This window comes from Loxodonta africana, chromosome X (genome assembly GCF_030014295.1).
Source record: "Loxodonta africana isolate mLoxAfr1 chromosome X, mLoxAfr1.hap2, whole genome shotgun sequence".
Classification (NCBI taxonomy): Eukaryota; Metazoa; Chordata; class Mammalia; order Proboscidea; family Elephantidae; genus Loxodonta; species Loxodonta africana.
Genome location: NC_087369.1, coordinates 57559556 through 57580660, shown reverse-complemented (window position 1 = coordinate 57580660; position 21105 = coordinate 57559556). Strand labels below are relative to the sequence as shown.

The 21105-nt window shown below is 46.4% G+C and overlaps 2 protein-coding genes and 1 pseudogene across 3 annotated transcripts; 1 reads left to right on the top strand and 2 right to left on the bottom strand.

Moving 5' to 3' along the window:
- Positions 1-8879: 8879 nt before the first annotated feature.
- On the top strand, positions 8880-15035 carry PCSK1N (proprotein convertase subtilisin/kexin type 1 inhibitor). 2 transcript variants are annotated; one of them, XM_064277934.1, is made up of 3 exons: positions 8880-9095; positions 13675-14141; positions 14536-15035. In XM_064277934.1, the coding sequence occupies exons 1-3, from the start codon at positions 8982-8984 to the stop codon at positions 14729-14731; spliced, it is 777 nt and encodes a 258-aa protein (XP_064134004.1). In that variant the 5' UTR covers positions 8880-8981; the 3' UTR covers positions 14732-15035. The 2 variants fall into 2 exon arrangements, with proteins under 2 accessions (XP_064134004.1, XP_064134003.1); XM_064277933.1 differs by having other exon boundaries at positions 8881-9095; positions 13672-14141.
- LOC111752787 (5S ribosomal RNA) lies at positions 10306-10424 on the bottom strand (annotated as a pseudogene).
- A 1039-nt stretch (positions 15036-16074) lies between the features above and the next one.
- Positions 16075-17193, bottom strand: ERAS (ES cell expressed Ras). Its single transcript, XM_003417997.3, has one exon. The coding sequence runs from the start codon at positions 16984-16986 to the stop codon at positions 16156-16158; it is 831 nt and encodes a 276-aa protein (XP_003418045.2). The 5' UTR covers positions 16987-17193; the 3' UTR covers positions 16075-16155.
- Between the last annotated feature and the right edge of the window lie 3912 nt (positions 17194-21105).

Genomic DNA, 21105 nt, shown 5'->3' with positions numbered 1-21105 from the left:
CTAGATGGTGCCTGGCTACCATTACTGAATGTTTTAATTAAAGATTCTATAGAAAAATCCTGATCAAAAGGGAGAAAATGCAGAACAGAATTTAAAATTCTCATGGAATCCAGATTTCCTGGAACCACGGAGTCTGAATGAATCCTTGAAACTATTGCCTGAGATAATCTTTAAATCTTAAACCAAAAATATACCCCTGAAGTCTTCCCAAAACCAAACAACAGTTTAGCTTAACTAGTAAAGAATGTCTGCCTTGAGCATTGTGCTCTTTTATGATCTAGCTATATGGGATCAAGTTGACAACAGAAACTTGAAAGATTAGACAGAAACCTTAGGGGGCAGTGAGTTTATGTTAATGGAGGAGCAACCCTTGGAAAAGGAGGGTTAGAATTTTTGCACAACTTGAAGAATGTAATCAATGTCACTGAATTGTACATGTAGAAATTGTTGAATTGGTATATGGTCTGCTGTGTATATTCTCAAAAACAACAATAAATTATAAAAAACGAAGCCCTTCTCCATCCCTAGGTCACATAATATATATTCTTCTATTAATTTATATTTTAATAATAATAGTATAATTATAATTCACATTTTTTTCCTTTTAAATTAAGGTGTTTAATTCTTCTGGAGTAATTTTTTGTATATGGTGTGAGGTAAGGCTTATTTTCCTAACACCATCTACTAAACATACTGGCCACATCCTAATATTTGGTAGGAAATCTCCCCGTCTTTTCTTTTTCAGAATTAATTTAATGATTCGCAGAGCTTTTGCTTTAATATACATTTATTTATTTATTCAGATATAATTTATGTAGCATAAAACACCATTTTTAAGTATACAACTCAGTGGTTTTTAGTATATTCATAAAGTTGTGTATCCATCAGCACTAATTCTAGAACATTTTAATCACCCCAAAAAGAAAGGCTGTACCCATTAATAGTCATTTCCCATTCCAATCCCTACTCCCCTTTCTCCCTACCTCCTGGAGACCACTAATCTACTTTCTGTTTCTCTGGATTTGCCTATTCTGGACACTTCATATAAATGAAATCACGCAATATGATGCTTTTCGTGTCTAGCTTCTTTCACTTAGCATAATGTTTTCGAGGTTCATTACCGTTGACACATGTATCAGTACTTCATTCCTTTTTATAGCCAAATAATATTCCATTGTATATTAATATAACCGGAGCCCTGGTGGCACAGTGGTTCAGTGCTCGGCTGCTAACCAAAGTCAGTGGTTCAAATCCACCAGCCATTCCTCGGGAGAAAGATGTGGCCGTATGCTCCCATAAAGATTTACAGCCTTGAAAACCCTATGGGGCAGTTATATTCTGTCCTATAGGGTTGCTATAAGTTGGAATCGACTCCATGGAAATAGGTTTAGATTATATTGATATGTATGAAAAAGTGGCTTGAGAAGACAAGGTGAAGTATTATAATGAAACGTGCAAAGACCTGAAGTTAGAAAACCAAAAAAAGGGGAGAACATGATTAACATTTCTCAAGTTGAAAGACTGAAGAGAAAATTCAAGCCTCCAGTTGCAATTATTGAAGGATTCTATGGGCAAAGTATTGAACAATGCAGAAAACATTAAAAGAAGATGAGATGCAAGGAATACAGAGTCACTGTACCAAAAAGAATTGGTTGATATTCAACTATTACTCAGAGTCACTGTATCAAAAGGAATTGGTTGATATTCAGCCATTTTGGGAGGTAGCATATGATTTAGAACAGATGGTATTGAAGGAAGAAGTCCAAACAAACTGAAGGCATTGGAGACAAACAAGGCGCCAAGAATTGACGGAACTGAGATGTTTCAACAAACGGATGCTACACTGGGAGCGTTTACTTACCTATGTCAAGAAATTTGGGAGCTACCTGATCAAGTGACTGGAAGAGATCCATATTTGTGCTCATTCCAAAGAAAGGTGATAAAACGGAATGTGGAAATTATCGAAACATATCATTAATATCATGTGCTAGCAATGTTTTGCTGAAGATAATTCAAAAATGGCTGCAGCCATACATCTCCAGGGATCTGTCAGAAGTTCAAGCTAGGTTCAGAAGAGGACATGGAACAAGGGATATCATTGTCATTATCAGATGGATCTTGGCTAAAAGCAGAAAATACCAGAAAGATGATTGCCTGTGTTTTATTGACTATGCAAAGGTATTCAACTATGTGGATCATAACAAATTATGAATAACATTATGAAGAATGGGAATTCCATAACACTTCATTGTGCTCATGCAAAAACCTGTACATGGATCAAGAGGCAGTCGTTTGAACAGAACAAAGGGATATTGCGTAGTTTAAATCAGAAAAGGTGTACAGCCGGAACCTTGTAAAGCAGAAACCTGTCAGAGAGGGAAAACTAAAATATTTTCTACTAAAACAAGCAATAGAAAAGTGGTAAGGCTTTCCACCTTTCAAAGGTGGAAAACTTGCGAGACCCAGGAAAACAAAGCAATCCTGTTGAGTTCTGGCTCTCACAGGTTTCACTGTACCTCTTCACCTTACTTATTCAATCCCCATGCTGAGCACATAATCCAAGAAGCTGAACTATATGAAGAAGAATGTGGCATCAAGATTGGAGGAAGACTCATTAACAACCTGTGATATACAGATGCCACAATCTCGCTTGTTAAAAATGAAGACGGCTTGAAACACCAATAAAGGTCAAAGACTACAGCCTTCAGTATGAATTACATGTGAACATAAAGAAAATGAAAATCCTCACAACTGGTCTGATAAACAACATCATGATAAATGGTGAAGAAATTGAAATTGTCAAGAATTTCATTCTACTTGGATCAACAATCAATGCCCATGGAAGCCACAGTCAAAAAATCAGGTAATGTATTGCACCGGGAAAAGCTGCTGCAAAAGACCTCTTTAATGTGTTAAAAAAGCAGAGATGCCATGTTGATAATGAAGGTGCACCTGACCCAAGCCATGGTCTTTTCCATCACCTTATGTGTGTGTGAAAGCTGGACAATGAAAAAGGAAGATCTAAGAAGAATTGATGCATTTGAATTGTGATGTTAATGAAGAGTATTGAATACACCATGGACTTCCAGAAAAATGAATTTTGGAGGAAGTACAGCCAGGATACTTCTAAGAAGCAAGGATGGTATGACTTCATCTTGCTTACTTTGGCCACATCATCAGGAAAGACCAATCTCTAGAGAAGGACATCACGTTTGGCAAAGTAGAGGGTCAGCAATAATGAGGGAAATCCCTCCGAGAGATGGATTGACACAGTGGACTCAGACTTAACTGTGATGGTTAAGATTGTGTGTCAAATTGGCTGGGCCATGTGATCACCCCCATGATGGGTTCTGATGCGAGTAGACAGTCAGTTGAAAGGGAGTTTCCTTGGGCATGTAGCCTGCATCCAATTAGAAGCAGACGTTCTGGCTTTTGCCCTCTCTGGATCCTGCTGCTGCCTCTTGTTCGTCTGACCTCCAGTTCTTGGGACTTGAGCTAGCAGCTTACCTGCTGATCTTGGGATTCGTCAATCTTCACAGCCTGTGAGAAAAAGTCCTGCTCTCTGACCTGCTGATCTTGGGTTCACCAGCCCCTGCACCTACATGAATCAGGAGAAGCCTTACAGTCTTGCCTGCTGATCTTGGGATTCATCAACCTTCACAGCCTGTGAGCAAGAGCCCTGCTCTCTGACCTGCCAATCTTGTATTCGCCAGCCCCTGCAGCTACGTGAATCAGGAGAAGTCTCTATCCTGATCCACGGACTTGGGATGTTTCAGCCTCTACAATCATGTGAGCTGTTTCCATGATATAGATCTCTCTCTCTCTATATATATATATATTTATACACTTTACTGGTTTTGCTTTTCTAGAGAACCCAGCCTAAGACACTTACCGACATGATTATGAAGTTGGCACAGGATCAGGCAATGTTTCATTCTGTTATGCATAAGGTTGCCATGAGTTGGAGCTGATTCAACAGCAACTAATGACCACAACATGGATATACCACATTTTGTTTATCCATTTATCAATTGATAGACATTTGGGTTGTTTCCACTTCTTGGCTATTATGAAAAATCCTACTATAAACATTCTTGCACACGTTTTTGTGCAGAATTGTCTCAGTTATCTAGTGCTGCTATAACAGAAATATCACAAGTGGATGGCTTTAACAAACAGAATTTTATTTTCTCACAATTTAGGAGGCTACAAGTCTGAATTCAGGGTGCTAACTCTAGGAGAAGGTTTTCTTTCTCTGTCAGCTCTGTAGGAAGGTCCTTGTCTCTTCTGAGCTTCTGCTCCTGGGCAATATTCATGTGGCTTGGCCTCTCTCTTCCCCCATCTCTGCTTGCCTAATCTGCTCTTTTTATCTCTTATAAGTGACCCTGAGTGTTGGTCATGCTTTCTGTCCTGGGTGGGGGCCCCTTGGCCCTGGGCATCAGCTCCACCTTCCAGGCCCATTGGGATGACAACTCTGCTCCCTCAGCTTTGGGAGACCCCATTCTCCTAGTCCATCTGAATGGCAACCTGAGCCCCTGGGCACCAGCAGGCCCAATTCTTCTGCCCCTTGGGCATGGCAGCCCTGCCCCCTCAGCTTTGGGTGGTAGCTCCACCCCCCTGGCACACCTTAATGGCAGCCCCACACTCCAGAACCAGGTTGGCAAAGATGCAACTCCTTGAAATGTAGGAGACCGTGGCCCACCCTTTGAGATCCAGGAGACCATGGCCCCACCCTTTGAAACTGAGAAGGCCCTGCTTTCCATGCTCCTTTCAACAGTTTTGCTGATCTCTCAGCTGCTCCAGCAGTGATCCTTTTCTTTAAGGATAACAGATGTAGCTCCTTTGGCCTGTTTCCTGCTTGAAGAATTCCAAGAGGCAAACAGCATTCTTTCCTTTTGTTCTTTCTCTCTCCTCTTCAGTCTAAGCTGATGGATTTTCTGCTGTGGTAGTTGGATAGATCTATTGGTTACAGGCTTAATCTCTTTAACAAAAGATTGTATAGCCATGTCCTTGGTGCACATTCTAGGACATGTGTTGTTAGTTTGTACAACAGAGTTTTCCAAATCTTTAAATTTTGTTTTCATTTTGAACAGGTCATTTTTAAGTCCATCTCTTTCCTCTCTCATTTTACTATACGTGGCAAGGAGAAACCATGTGGCTCCTTTAAGATCTTGCTTAGAAATCTCCTCAGCCAGATATCCAAGTTCATCACTTACAAGTTTTACTTTTCACCAAACATTTGAACATAATTCGGACAAGTTCTTTGCCACTATATAAAGAGTATCACCCTTCTTCCATTGTCCAATCACATGTCCATCATTTTCTCTTTTTTAAAATTTATTTATTGTGCTTTAGGTGAAAGTTTACAAATCAAGTCAGTCTTTCACACAAAAAGCCATACAAACCCCACCATGCACTCCCAGCTGCTCTCCCCTTAATGAGACAGCACATTCCTCCTCTCCACCTTGTATTCCCTGTGTCCATTCAACCAGCTCCTGTCCCCCTCTTCCTTTTCATCTCACCACAGGAGTCACCCACGTAGTTTCATAGGTCTACTTGAGCCACGACGTTCACTCCTCACCAGCATCATTATCTTATAGTCCAGGCCAATCCTTGTCTGTAGAGTTGATTTCAGGAATGGTTCCAATCTTGGGCTATCAAAGGATCCGGGGACCATGACTGTCAGGGTCCCTCTAGTCTCAGTCAGACCATTAAGCCTGGTCTTTTTATGAGAATTTAAGATCTGCATCCCACTGTTCTCCTGCTCCATCAGGGATTCTCTGTTGTGTTCCTTGTCAGGGAAGCGATTGGTGGTAGCCAGGCACCATCTAGTTCTTTGGGTCTCAGGCTGATGGAGTCTCTGGTTTATGTGGCCCTTTCTGTCTCTTGGGCTCGTATTTACCTTGTGTCTTTGGTGTTCATTCTCCTTTGATCCAGGTGGGTTGAGACCAATTTATGCATCTTAGATGGCCACTTGCTAAAGCGTTTAAGACCCCAGACTCCTCTCACCAAAGTGGAGTGCAGACCATTTTCTTAATACATTTTGTTATCATCATTTTCTTTTAAAGCCCTGCCAAAAGCACATTTAATGTCAACATTTCTAGCAACATTCTGTTGCTGGTTCCATATGTATTCTCTAAGATGATAGAGATTTTCTCTATAGCGCCCCTCACTTCCTTCTGAGCCCTCGCCAAAATTGTCTTTGACATCCATAATTTTACCAAAAGTCTTTTCAAAGCAATCTAGGGTTTTACTATGAGGCAACTTAAAACTTTCCAACCTCCGCTAATTACCCAATCCCAAAACCACTTCTACACTTTAGGTATCTGAGTAGCACCCCACTCTTCTGGTACCAAATTCTGTCTTAGTTATCTAGTGCTGCTATATCAGAAATACCAGAGGTGGATGGCTTTAACAAACAGGAATTTATTTTCTCACAGTTTAGGAGTCTAGAAGTCCTAATTCAGGGTGCCAGCTCTAGGGGAAGGCCTTCTCTCTCAGTCAGCTCTGGGGGAAGGTCCTTGTCTCTTCAGCTTCTGTTTCCTAGTACCTTGGAGATCTCCATGTGTCTTGGCATCCATCTTACCCCATCTTGACTCTGCTTGCTTGCTTGTTTAATCTCTTTTGTATCTCAAAAGAGATTGACTCAAGATACACCCTACACTAATCCTGCCTCTTCAACATAACAAAGAACTCATTTTCAAATGAGATTATAACCACAGGCATAGAGGTTAGGATCTATAGCACATATTTTTGGGTGACACAATTCAATCCATAACAAAACCCAGAACCCAGTGCCGTCGAGTTGATTCCGACTCATAGCGACCCTATAACAGGAATCTTTTATATTTATTTTAAAATAATTTTTATTGATTTTCCTTAAAATGTTCAGCTGGAATTTATTTGGAATTATATTGAAATTATATATTAATTTAGAGAGAATCAAAATCTTATGAGATTGTCCCATCCAAGGGCATGGAATGTGTCTCCATTTATTCAGATCATCTTTATACCTTTTAATGGATTTTTAACATTTTTTCCATAGAGGTCTTATTTATCCCACTCGTATTAGTTTTCTGTTGCTGTGTAACAATACTACCACAAACTTAGCACCTTAAAACAACAAACATTTATTATCTCACAGTTTCTGTGGTTCAGGAATCAGGGAATGGCTTAACTAGGTCTTCTGCTCAGAGTCTCTCAAGGATACAGTCAAGGTGTCAACTGGGGATGAAGTCTAACCTAAGGCTTGACTTGGGGAGAATCCACTTTCACACTCACTCAAGTTGTGGAGAGAATTCAGTTCCTTGTGGTAGTGAGACTGAGGGCTTCAGTTCCTTGTTGGTTGTTGGTTAGAGGCTGCCCTCAGTTCCTAGGAATCACCTTCTGTTCCTTGCCAAGTGAGGTTCCCCCAAATGGTCACTTGTTTCATTAAAGCCAGCAAGGGAGTGAGAGTTCTCTCACAAGGCGGGCACTTCAAAATAAATAAATAAAAGATGGCTGTTTCAACCTTGTTCAACATAACACATACATGTAATCACATGCATCATGTCATCTTTGGTCACGCACACATTCACTGGGAGGGGTTAGGCAAGGGTATGAATACCTGGAGGCTGGGATCATAGGAGCCACCTTAGGGTCTGTCCATTACGTCATTCCTGGGTATATAATCTTCAGGTCCATAAGGGGATGTGTATTAGGATTTTCATTTTGAAGTTGTTTGTAATACTGAGGAGATGGAGGCAGTTAGAATCAATGGACTAAATATATCCACAGCTACCTGCATGGGTCTTTCTTTCTTCACTTTTTATTTATGCCATGTTAAAAAAATTTAATTCCAAAATGAAAATATCCTTATTGTTTTTTATCTGATTATAATAGTAATACATATTCATTGTAACTTTTTTTTCAGACAACAGAGAATAGTGTAAAGGGGAAAGTGACAGACCGTTAGTTATCTCCCCATCCAGAAATAACCATTGTTACCATTCCTTTCCCAGTATTTTCCCCCAATGGATGCATATACATTTTACCAAAATCTTATTGCCCTTGATGCATCATTTTAAATGGTTTTAAATCCTTTATGGAACAAGTTAGGGATAATATCTCTATCTGTGGAGAAACAAGTAGATATAGACAGTGAAATAGAGACAAACAGGATGGGGAGTTGGAGAGATGAAGAGAAAGAGTCAGAGACAGGGAGAGACAGATGGGGAGAGGAAGACATAAGGACAAAAAGAGAAACACAGGGAGCCATGGCAAGATGAAGAAATATACTGGCAAAGAGACAAGAAGATGGAGCATTTATTGAGCTCCTACTGAATGCCATTTTTATCAATTCTTCAAGACCACTCTAAGGAACGCTGCCTAGGAACCCTTTATGCAGATGAGGGGCTGAGACTTAGAAAGGGGAACTGACCTGTCCATGGTCACATCATCTGGATTCAAACCCATTGCCCTGTAAAGGGTCTGGTCCACAGTACTAGATCCTTAATTGTTTATCCAGTAAACGAGGTGATATATGTCTCCTCTCCAAGGAGGGAGTGAGGACTGGACTCCCATTCTACCCCCCAAACCCCCTCCCCCCCAAAAAACCCAGTGCCGTCTAGTCGATTCCGACTCATAGCGACCCAATAGGACAGGGTAGAACTGCCCACTGAACCATTATTTCCTGTTTGGCTGCTAGGAAAACAGCAAAGTCTGTTGCCCTGGCAACTGCCCTCCGACTGCCATGGCAACTGCCATGGCAGGCTCCGGCTCTTCACCTTGCCCCTTGGGCAACTCCATGGCGACCAGCGGGATGGAGATGCTGCCAGAGACCTGAGGCTGCGCCTGCGTAGAGTGGCGGGAGGGGATGGGCAGGTGAGGGCACGGTTTCCGGGCGCGCGCAGCCGCAGAGCACCGCAGCCTTGCGGGCTAGCACAAACGCTGCGCATTTGCCAGCCCATCCGCCCGTCCGGAGCCCGGCTCGCTGGCGCAGCATGGCGAGGTCGCCACTGCTCTGCGGGCCGCAGGCCGGGGGCGTCGGTCTCTCGGTGCTGCTGCTGTTGGGCCTACTTCGGCCAGTCCCCGCGCTGGGTACAAGGCCGGTAAAGGTGAGACTGCAGCCTGGCGCGGGTGGGGGCGGGGAGGAGGATGCCATGCCTAGGGTCAATGCCACCTGCCTCACCCTCGCTGAACCAACTCCTGAGGCATGCACACAGATCGGCAAGAGTGGCCTGGGCTCCAATCGCCAGTCCGCGCCCAGGCAGTGCCGGCGCGCCCTAGACTAGGCTCCGCAGTCTCTCGGTATGCAGGGTGGTGGTGGCCGGGGCTCGGTAGGCAGCCACGCCCTGCCCACCCCTCCGCACCTCAGCCAGGCGAGGCCTCGCCTTGCCCCCGCCTGCTGCGCTGTCCATGGGACTTGGGCGCTTTAATGGCGGGTATGCGCTCATCGGTATGTGTATGCGTAATGTGATGACAGGGGTGCAAAGGTGTCCTTGTTAGTGTGCGTCCTTTCATGTGACCGCTTCCATACGTCAGTACGAAGATGCCGTTGTGCAGTCGGGTATGTAGTGTATGACAATGGAGATGTGATAATTGCTTCTGTGTGTGACTTTTTGTGGGCCCAATTGTTTTTTCAGTGACACTGTGCGTTTGTTCCTTATGTGCAAAGGCATGGCGTATTGGCATGTCTTTCTGTGTGTTTGTGTGTGCGAATCAGTGAGATTTCGTTTTCCTTTGGGAGGGAGTGGTCTTTGCATCCCCGTGCGCACATTCCATTTTGGTTCTCTTGGGCTGAGTGCCTGAGATTTTGTATGTGTGTTCGTGAGGCTGCTTCTCGTGGCTTCTTCGTGGAGCTGTCGCCGTGGGACGAGTAGCCATGATTTCTCTGTGCTCCATTGTGTTTTTAAGGGTGGTGCATGACCTTGCATCTGGGTGGCCTTCGTAACTGCACAAGCAGCCATGTAGGTGAGCGAGTGCAGTTCCTTGTATGTGAATGTAGCCGTGTTGTGTTGCATAAGCGACACCTCAAAGCCTGCCAGTCCATATGCATGCGTGCTTGAGGCTGGTGAATGTGTGACTCCCTGGGGGCTGAGGGGTGGTGGGTGCGCAAGCAAGGGCACCTAGAGCAGCATCCTCTTCTGGCTCTTTAGGACTGTCTGCATCAAGGATACTTAAAAAAAAAGAAAAAAAAAAACTAAATTCCGTTGCCATGAAGTCAATTCGGACTCATAGCGACCCTATAGGACAGATTGGAACTGCCGATCTTTTGGTGAACAGCCATAGCGCTTAACCACTGAGACACCAGGGCTCAAAAAAAAAAGCCTATAGCACCCCATATTCCCAGCCAGCCTCCCATCCAAGTACTAACCAGGACCGACCCTGCTTAGCTTCTGAGATAAGATGAGATCCGGAGCGCTCAGGGTGGTATGGCCATAGGGGAAATTAAAAAAAAAATTACATATTATATACAAATGGAAACCCTGGTGGCGTAGTGGTTAAGTGTCGCGGCTGCTAACCAAACCATCAGCAGTTCGAATCCCCCAGGTGCTCCTTGGAAACTCCATGGGGCAGTTCTACTGTGTCCTATAGGGTCGCTATGAGTCGGATCGACTCGATGGCAACGGTTTATATATGTATATATAATATAACATAAAAAAATATATAACATATTTAACATATATGCAAGATGTAAGGAAAAATAAAATAACCCCACCCCGTGTACCCACCAGCCGGCTAAAAAGTAGAGCACGGCCAACAATTAGAAGCCCCTGTCCCCCATAATCATCATCCTGTATTTTCTGCTCATTAGTCCTTTACTTTGATTTGTAGCTTATCACATGTATATGTATCTCTAAATATATCGTTTAGCTTTTCCTGCTATAGAACGTCCTAGAAACGGAATCGCTCTGGGATCTGGCTCCTGGGAATCAGTAAAGGTGACTAGGAAGTCATTGGCCTGTCTGGTAGTCTCAGGGAGTCCGCAGTGAAATTCTGCAACTTGCCCCCTCCCTTTTTTTTTTTTTTTTTGCTTTGCAGCGGTTGTGAGATTCATCCATACTGTGCATGGCTGTAATTTGGTTTTTTGCCGCATAATATTTTATCCTATGCGTATGCCATGATTCATATATGCATTCTCCTGTCAGTGGATATTTTGTTTCCAGGCTTTTCTACGCCCCACCTGCTTTTATGCTATTAAGAATAGTGTTGCTGTAACCTTTAATGAATATGTGTCCAGTTGTATATGTGAAAAAGGTATTCTGGGGTGTTACACCCCAGGGGTGGGATCATGGGATATGTGCATCTTTTTAGACATTGCCAAATTACTCCTCAAAGTTATTTTGCCAATTTAATTCCCACCAGTAATTTTGCCATTTTTCTATATCTATGTTAACAGGTGGCATTCTCAGACTTTTTGATTTTTGCCAATTTTTTGGATGTATTATGCAGAGTATCACCTCAGGGTTATAATTTTCATTGCCCTAATTACTAATGACGTTGACTATATTTCATATGCTTATAACTCATTTCCTTTCCATTTCCATGAAATACTTGAACATGTATTTTGCCCATTTTTGTATTTGTTTTTCTGTTATTGCTTTTAGGAATTCTTTGTATATTCTGGATATTGATTTTGTGTGTGCGTGTGTGTTGCAGGCATGTTCTCCCACTCTGTGATTTTACTTTTCATTCTTTTTATGGTGTCTTAAGATAAAAACAAATTCTTAATTTATTTTTATTCGTCTTTCCTTTCCATTCCCCCCCCCCCCCAGATTTGGATAACTTGTTATTCCTGCATCATTTATTGAGGAATTCCATCCTGTCCTCACTGCTCTGCAGTGCCACCTCTGTCATATAGCAAGTGTCAATATGTGTATATTTCTGAGCTATTACTTCCTTCAGCTGTGTCAAATCTGCTGTTTAATATGTCCAAATGAGATTTTAATTTCATTTCAAGTGTATTTCTAGATGGCCTACGTATTTCTTTTTCAAATCTTTGTGGTCATTTTTGTGATATTTTATTTCTTACTCTTATTTTGGGTATGCTTTTATTTCTTTAAACTTACTAAAATTTTATCCAAACTGTCTGAACTGAAAATTCATCATTGGGTAACATATCCTACAGATAAACTTGCACACGTGCTAAATGATATATGAACAAGGTTATTCATTCCAACATTGTTATAAGAATAGGAAAAGACTGGAAACACCCTAAGCATCTACCAATTGTTGACCGGTTAAATAAACTGTTGTGCATCCATACAAAGGATGCTCTCATACATTTGGGGTAAAACAAGACAATAGGAACCTATATTTGCATTTGCTTATAAAGATACCCAGAAGGAGTGGCAATGGTAGGTATCACAACTATAGACTTTTCTATATTAATATATATTTCCTATAATCTATGAGTATAATCTACTTGTCTACATTAATACATTTCTATATTATTGCTTGTAGTATTTTTTCAGTTGATTATTTTAGATTTTCCAGTATATAATTACATTATTTACAAATAGTGAGAATTTTACCTCTTTCCTTCTCCAAATTCTGTACCTCTAACTTCTTTTTCTTATCTAATTGCTTTAGCAGCTATCTGCAGAACACTATTAAATAATAGAAGTGCTAGGGGACATCCTTGTTTTGTTCCTGGCTTTAGTGGCAATGCCTATACTTTCAGTGTTTTTCCATTAAGCATTAGTGCTGACTTTTGGATCGAAGTAGATATTCCCCAGTGCCTTTGAAAATGTATTTTAAAATAACAAATCCAGTATTTTTAGCAGTTTTGGAGCGAGGGTGTTTTTTTCAGGACCGTAGTCCCTCAGATTACCAGAAGCGAAAGCTACATACCTGCAAGGCTTGCGTGTGAGTTTGGGCTTGCTGTGCGAGTTTTGATGTTGCTGTCATCATCAGATGTCTGAGAGTCTGGCTCCTGGTAGTCACTAGGAGTCACTAGGAGGTCTTCCGGGTGTCTGGAGGTCTTGGAAAGTCTGCGGTGGCCCTGGGAGTCACCAGGAGGTTACTTGGACATCTGGAGGTCTCAGGGGTCTGCTGGGGACCCTTGGGTGTCTGAGGTTCTCCAGAAGTATTTGGAACTGCTCCTGGGAATCACTAGGAGGTCACCGGAGGTGTCTGAGGGATTTGGGAGGGGTCTTGAGGTTCCACAGAGGTATTTGGGAGTTTCTGGGGGCCTCTGCAAGCCCCTGGGAGTCACTAGAAGAGGGGTTTCTGGGAGGCTCGGGGAATCGACAAGAGCCTTTGGAGTGATTGAAGGTCTCCAGGGACCCTCGGGCAAGTTCTGGGAGTCACTGGGGTCTAGAGATTTTTGATGGTCTTAAGTGTTTCTGGAGATATTTGGAGGTCTCCAGTGACCTTAGGGAGCGTTGGTGGCGCAGTGGTTAAGAATTTGGCTGCTAACCAAAAGGTCATCAGTTGGAATCCACCAGCCACTCCTTAGGAACCGTATGGGACAGTTCTACTCTGTCCTATCCGGTCGCTATGAGTCGGAATCCACTCAACCGCAGCGGCTTTGCTTTGGTGGTTTGGAGTGACCTCAGGGGCGGGGGGAGGAGGACACGGTGCCTTTGGTGGCATCTGGGATATTTGAGTTCCACAGAGATCACCGGGTTGGGAGTCCCTGGCTGAATGGATGCTGACGCACATCTTTTCCCCCCTCTCGTGTTCCAGCAGGAGCCCCGCGGCCTGGGCGCACCCTCGCCGCCCATGGCTGAGACTGGCGCCTCCCGCCGGTTCAGACGGGCAGTGCCCGGGGGAGAGGCGGCAGGGGCTGTGCAGGAGCTGGCCCGGGCGCTGGCTCACCTGCTGGAGGCCGAACGGCAGGAGCGGGCGCGGGCGGAAGCACAGCAGGCTGAGGATCAGCAAGCCCGCATCCTGGCGCAATTGCTGCGTCTCTGGGGCTCACCCCGCCCTTCAGACTTGAGTCTGGGCCAGGACGACGACCCCGACGCGCCCGCCACACAGCTTGCGCGTGCCCTGCTCCTCACTCGCCTGGACCCTGCCGCCCTCGCTGCTCAGCTGCTCCCCGTCCCCGCCTCTGTGCTTAGAACCCGGCCCTCGGCCTACGATGACCGCCCCACTGGCCAGGGCGCCGAGGACGCCGGTGACTGGACACCCGACGTGGACCCTGAGCTGCTGAGGTACCCCGGCAAAGGGATGGGCCTGTGTCCCCGGAGGATGAGGCAGCGGAGCGAACGCTCTGGTCCTGGGAGGAGAGGGCATCCTGGGTCCCCAGAAGGGGGGCGAGGGTGTTGGAACCTTAGGAGGGAGCGGGGTCCTGGATCCAGGGTGTGGGAGCAAAGATGCTTGGTTGGGGGGCCAATGCGGGTCATGGTTTCCTGGTGCTGGGGAAGGGAGCTCTGATGCCCAGTTTCTGGAGGTAGGCGTGGGAGGTGGGGCTGCAGAATTTCTGGGATGGAAAGCGGGGTTGTTTGTCTCCTGGAAGCAGTGGGCAGGTCCGCAGGCCGGGTACCCAGGGCGGGGCAGGAACTCGCGGTCATATCCTCGCTGTATTCCACTCCGCTCCCACTTCAGGTACGTGCTGGGGCGGCTCCTCACTGGAAGCCCGGACCCCGAGACGGTGGGCACCCCGCGCCGCCTCCGCCGCGCGGCAGACCAGGATCTGGGCCCTGATGTGCCTCCTGAAGGCGTGCTGGGGGCGCTGCTGCGCGTGAAACGCCTGGAGAGCCCCGCGCCCCAGGCGCCCATGCGACGCCTCTTGCGGCCCTGAGCACCCGCGGAGTCTCGCGCGCCCTCTGACCCAGGACCGCCCACGCCTCTGACACGCAGACTGCTCCCCCTCAACACTTTGAGAGCGACCTACCCCAGCCAGCCCTTTTGCTGCCCTTTAACCCCAAGATCCCCACCACCTGGCCCCACAATAAATACTACATGAAGCAGCTATGTGCTTGTCATTGTGAGTGGCAGTGTCGAGGGGTTGGCGGACTGGTGGTGGTAACCGTCTTTAGATCAGGGCAGAAGGGCCCCTGCCCTGGGTCCCACACTTTAGAGACACATCCCACACCATATCCCCCCAGGCTAGGCTGCTCCTCTCTGGGGGAGGGATCCACATGGACAGTGGCAGGGCCGACCCCATCCTGTGTGACCTTCTGGACCTCACTCAGGTACCAGGGTGCCCAAAAGGTTTTGAGCAGTGTCTTCTGGGGATCCATCCTCCTGAGGGCCAAGGGGTGGTCAAGGGATGGCATGAGAGCAGAAAGCATGGACCCTGCTGGCTGGGCTGTCCAGTGCATACCTAAGAGCCCTGGAGATGTGGGCAGGGCCCTGGGGTGGGAAGAGAAAAGGGATGGGTGGAAGGCCAGGGGTCAGCTCTCCCAGCAAAGTCACATTGTGGCATGGAACACTGAGGACTCTGAGAAATTAGAGCCTGGAGGTCCAGGTCATTAACAAAGTGTATTTGTCAAGGTAGGAGGAGAGGATAGATTTTGTTAGCTTGGTTTGCAATTTTTGAATATTTAGTTACATACTATAGAGGCCCTGAAGATATTGGGAGTTTGTGTCGTGGTAGCTGGTCTGTGACCATGGCCTGTGCACTGGCTATTCCCTCTGCCCCCAGATATCCACAAGTTTTTATCCAAATATCACTACTCTGTAAGACTTTCCTTGACCTCCTTGTCTAAGGAGCATCCCTGTCACTCTTTATTCTGTCACTTGCCTTTAATACATAGCCTGTAACACTACCCAACCTTATATCACATATCTTTTTTTTTTTTTAATTTTCCTTCACCCCACAAGAATGTCATATCTACACATCTTGTTCACCTCTATATACCTCCTACCCAAAGCAGGGCCTGGCACCGAAATTTCTTGAATGAAAGAACTCTCATAATTCAAGTAATGTTCTACCCCGTTTCACCCCCACTCAGGTAACACTTGGCACAGAGGCAGCTTTGAAACCTGGGGACACCATTTATTTAATTTTACACAAAATCTCTCAATTTGACATAACACAACCAACACTACACCCCATGTTAACAAAAATCTCCTCAACCGAATGAAAACTTCCCCAAGACAGGTGTCTACCTATTCCCAGTAAACGAAGGTGTCCCATGCAGCTAGTTGCTCTAGGGGTTTCATGTCAAAAGAATCAATGCCCTAGGCAGGGGGAGGGTTCGCTTTTCTTGACCAAGATCTTCAAGCCACAGAGCAGCCACAGTGGCACATGACCTTCTTGTGCCGGGCCTTACGCCCGCCTGCTCCTTCCATGGCCTCTTTCGCCATTGCCTCCTGGACTCTCTGGATCTCACGGACAAGCAGAGCAAAGGCCTCCTCTACACCTTGGCGTGTCTTGGCCGAGGTCTCCACGAAGGGGGCCCCCCAGCTCTGGGCGAGAGCTGCAGCAGCAACATGAGCATCTCCAGCGGTGGTCACGAGGTCACACTTGTTGCCCACCAGGACAAGAGGCTGGGCATGGTGAGGGCCCCAGGTGGCCCGTATTTGCTGCAGCTGGTCCAAAGAGGAGGGGTCATCGAGGGCGAAGACACCCAGCACACCATCACTGATAGCCACGCACTGGTCACGAAGGGCTCTATGAGTTGCCTGTCCTGCTGTGTCCAACACATTTAGGATGTAGCCCCCACAGCCGAGAGCCACCTCCTTCCAGTAGGAATCCTGGATCGTTGGGTCGTGGTCCTCCACAAAGCAGTGGTGGTTGAGCTGGATGGTCAGCGCACTCTTGCCCACACCACTTGCACCCACCACCACTGCCTTGTACTCAGGCAGCTTCTGGTCACCTCTGCAGCGTGCCAGAGCCCTGTGGGGCTCCTGAGAGTTAGGGCTCCATGTGCCCAGGCCTAGGTCGTGGGTTATGGGCAGTGCCATGCTCCCAGTGGGCAGCTCAGGGAAGAGATGTGGACAGCAGACCCTGCAAGTGGGAAGGGAAGAAAGACAAGCGGGTCGGGGGGTGGATAGGTTAGGTGAGATAATTTGTGGTGAGGGGACAGCTGGGTGCCATTGAATAAACATTAGTGAGTGCCTAGTGTGTTCTAGGAAACTCTGGTGGTGTAGCGGTTAAGTGCTACGGCTGCTAACCAAAAGGTCGGCAGTTCAAATCCACCAGGGGCTCCTTGGAAACCCTATGGGGCAGTTCTACTCTGTCCTATAATGTCGCTATGAGTTGGAATTGACTCAATGGCTGCAAGTATGGGTTAGTGTGCTAATCACCTATACCAAAAAAAAAAAAAACTCCAATCACCTATATGCTGCATAAATTACTTCTGTTTATTGTCTCTATATCTCTTCCATAGCATAAACTCTGTAAGGGCAAGGATTTTTTAGAAACCTCTTTTTTGAGATATAATTTACATACCATAAAGTTCACCCATTTAAATTGTACAATTCCATAGCTTTTAGTATATTCACTGAGTTGTGCAACTACCACCATAATCTAATTTTAGAACGTCTTTGTTACCCCGAAAAGAAACCCATTAGCAGTCACTCCCCATGGTGGAGGGAAAGGATTTTGTGTTGTGTTCACTGTTGTACCCTTGCCCAGCACAGTACCTGCCTTGCAGTATGCGGCCATCCCATACCGCCGACCTTCAGAGAATTTAGGTTCTAGAAAATGGAGACTAATGCTAAACCAAACAAATAAGTGAATTACGCAGTCTGTTAGCCATCATCATTGTAACTTAAAAAACCAAAACCAAACCGATTGCCATCAAGTCGATTCCAACTCATAGCAACGGAGTAGAATTGCCCCATACGGTTTCGAAGGAGCGGCTGGTGGATTCGAACTGCTGATCTTTTTGTTAGCAGCTGAGTTCTTAACCACTGTGCCACCAGGGCTCCAATGTAACTTAAAACCAAAAAAACCAAACCCAGTGCCGTCGAGTCGACTCCGACTCATAGCGACCCTATAGGACAGAGTAGAACTGCCCCATAGAGTTTCCAAGGAGCGCCTGGCGGATTCGAACAGCCGACCCCTTGGTTAGCAGCCGTAGCACTTAACCACTACGCCACCGGGGTTTCCCCAATGTAACTTAGTCTTTATTAATTATTTAACATACATTTATTGAGAACCTACTGCATGGCAAAGACACAAAGGTGAAAAAATTTAGACAAAAAAAATTCCTCGTTCTCGTGAAGGTTACATTCTAGCGTGGGACTGTTATGGATTGAATTGTGTCCCCCAAAAATGTGTGTCAACTTTGCTAGGCCATGATTCCCAGTATTGTGTGGTTGTCCACCATTTTGTCATCTGATGGGATTTTCCTGTGTTGTAAATCCTACCTAACCCAGACCTCTATGATGTTAATGAGGCGAGGCGGGATTAGAGGCAGTTATGTTAATGAGGCAGGACTCAATCAACAAGATTAAGTTGTGTCTTAAGTCAATCTCTTTTGAGATATAAAAAAGAGAAGTGAGCAGAGAGACCGGGAGACCTCATACTACCAAGAAAGTAGTGCCGGGAGCACAGTCTCTGTGCTGAGAAGCTCCTAGGTCTGGGGAAGATTGATGACAAGGACCTCCCCCGAGAGCCGAGAGACGCCGCGAGCCGCGAGCCGCGAGCCGAGAGCCGAGAGCCGAGAGCCGAAAGCCGAGAGCCGAGAGCCGCCGAGAGTCGACAGAGAGAGAAAGCCTTCCCCAGGAGCTGGCGCCCTGAATTTGGACTTCTAGCCTCCTAGACTGTGAGAGAATAAATTTCTGTTTGTTAAAGCCATCCACTTGTATTTCTGTTATAGCAGCACTAGATAACTAAGACAGGGGCCCAGACAATAAACAAGATAAATAAGTTAAATATATTTTGGTGATAAGCACACAGAAAGTGCTCGATTAATGTTAGGCATTATTATTATCATTCAATCCTCATTCATTAATTCAAAACTCTTACTGTATGTCAGGATATGGCAGTGAACAAAATAGATTGAAATTCTTGCCCTTGTGAGGATTATATTCTGGCAGTGAAAAACAGAGAATAAACAAGACAAATAAGTAAATTATCTTGCTATTAGAAGGGGACAGGCACAGCAAGTGCTCGATTAGTGTTAGTTATTAAATCACCATTAATGCATCCAACAAACATTTATGTGCTTTAGTTCAGTGCGGGCCTCAGTAAGTGCTCCATAATAACTGTTATCACAACTCTCTCTGGAAACCTGTGAGCAGTGGCAGGTCGGGGGAAGATGGTGGAAGCGAGGTGCCCATGGGAGGTTATGTTGAGTTTGGGATCTGGAGTTTAGGGTTCCCAGAGGCAAGATCTCTGATGGAGCTCCAGCTGCAGGGTCCTCAGCCCAGAGAGATAGCTGAAAATGATCACGGGATGTGCTTGATCAGGAAGGGGGAGCGTAATGAGGGAAGAAGTAAGCAGGGGACAGAGCCCCAGGGGTCCCAAGATCCGGAGGAAAGAAAATGGGAGAAAACAGAGCTGGGAGGACAGACTGAGGGGAGGGAGCGAGGAGTAGCAGTGAGGAGGCCACTGCAGTACTCCAGGCCAGTGATGATGGTGGTGGCTGTGGATGTGCTGAGGAGAGGATGGATTCTGGATAAATTCTGAACCGGTTTTTATCCTTAGAGATAAAAGGCAGGAGAGGGGGACGAGGATGACTCTTTAAGTTTTGGGCCTGAGCAGCTGGAAAGCTGAGGATGAGATGCGAGAACAGCTCTCCGCTCTTGATGAAAGTGATAATAATCATAATAAAAACCAAAAAAATCAAACCTGTTGCCGAGTCAATTAAAAATAGCAGCAGACATTATTTACTGAGAGCTCAGTATTGTGCCAGGTGCTCTGACACACCCACACTCACACATAATCTTCACAACATCCTGGTGAGGCCTGGGTTATCACCAAGCTCCCTTTATCAATGAGGAAAAGCAAGACTCAGAGAAACGAGGTTACCGTGACTGGCCCGAGGTCACACAGCCAGTCAGGGATATAACAGAGGAGGGGTCTCACACTTCTCAGGAAATATAAAACGACTTGCTGTGGCAAGTGCTACTGGAGTGTCATCATAGGGCCGTTGAGACCCTGCGATCCCGCCTAATACGTGGTCTGGATTGTTTTCCCGACCTAGGAGGGTGAGTTGAGGGGCTAGGGGTCTGGGGTTCAGGGAGAGTGGGAGGGGGCAGGGGCAGGTCACTCCAAATATGAGATCTTACAATCCGCCTTCCAGGCTAGCCTCACAGGTCACACCTTCCTTGACTAAGCCAGGTGAGGTGACCCTGTGCCCACCTCCACTTTGGGCTCAGTCTGGACAAAGAAAGTTCACCTTTCTTGTCCCAGGGAGTAATGGACTGGGGGGTGGGGCAGGAGGGGGTGGGGGAGTCTCGGTGAAACCTCCCTGCTTCACGCACAGCCGGATACCCTCACCCGAGTCTCTTTACCTCACACAGCAGGGCCGGACGATTATGGGGCTGGGAGGCGGTAGGGGAAGGGTCCCCCAAACTCAAGATCTTGGGACCTCCCGACCTTGGTCGCGCCTCCAAAACCCTTCGCGGTAAGACCTCCCGGCTTAGGGATGGGGTTAGGGCGCAGCCGCAGGCTCACCTCTCTCCTGGGCAAGCGGTGGTCTCTGGGACCCAGGCAGCAGCTCTGGGCTCTGATAAGAGGCGGAGGTGCTGCCCCCTCCCCGCAGGGTGGGGGCAGTGAGCATGCGCAGATGCCACAGCTCTCAGTCCTGCGGGCAACCCCTGTGTCGCTCTGGGGTGAGTGCGAGATCACGGCCTGGCTTGCCTGCGCGGGTCCAAAGGAGGAGGGCCTCCTGGGGGTGTGCTTGACCCGCATGGGTGTCCCACTGCATCTTGCTGCTTCTCTCCTTTACCTTGTCCCCATTTGGGATGTGACTTAGTGTATGTGTGTGGGGGTAGATTTTGACCTAGAAAGCCAGACTTTGGGAAACGTTTTGTGAGGGCCTCTTTGTGGCCAGGTGGCCAGTCCCGCCTCAAGCAGGCTTTTTTAGTAGCTCCAGGCTGGGTTATGTACATACCTGGAGGGAAACTGTTGCAGGGGAGGAAGTATTCTATCAGAGCAAAAAGAACCTGATTTTATCTGAGGTAAAAAATGTCTAGGAAATTTCCCAGACTCCTTTGCAGCTGAGTCATGTGACACAATTCTGACCAATGAGATGTAAGCATTGTTGGGTGGGG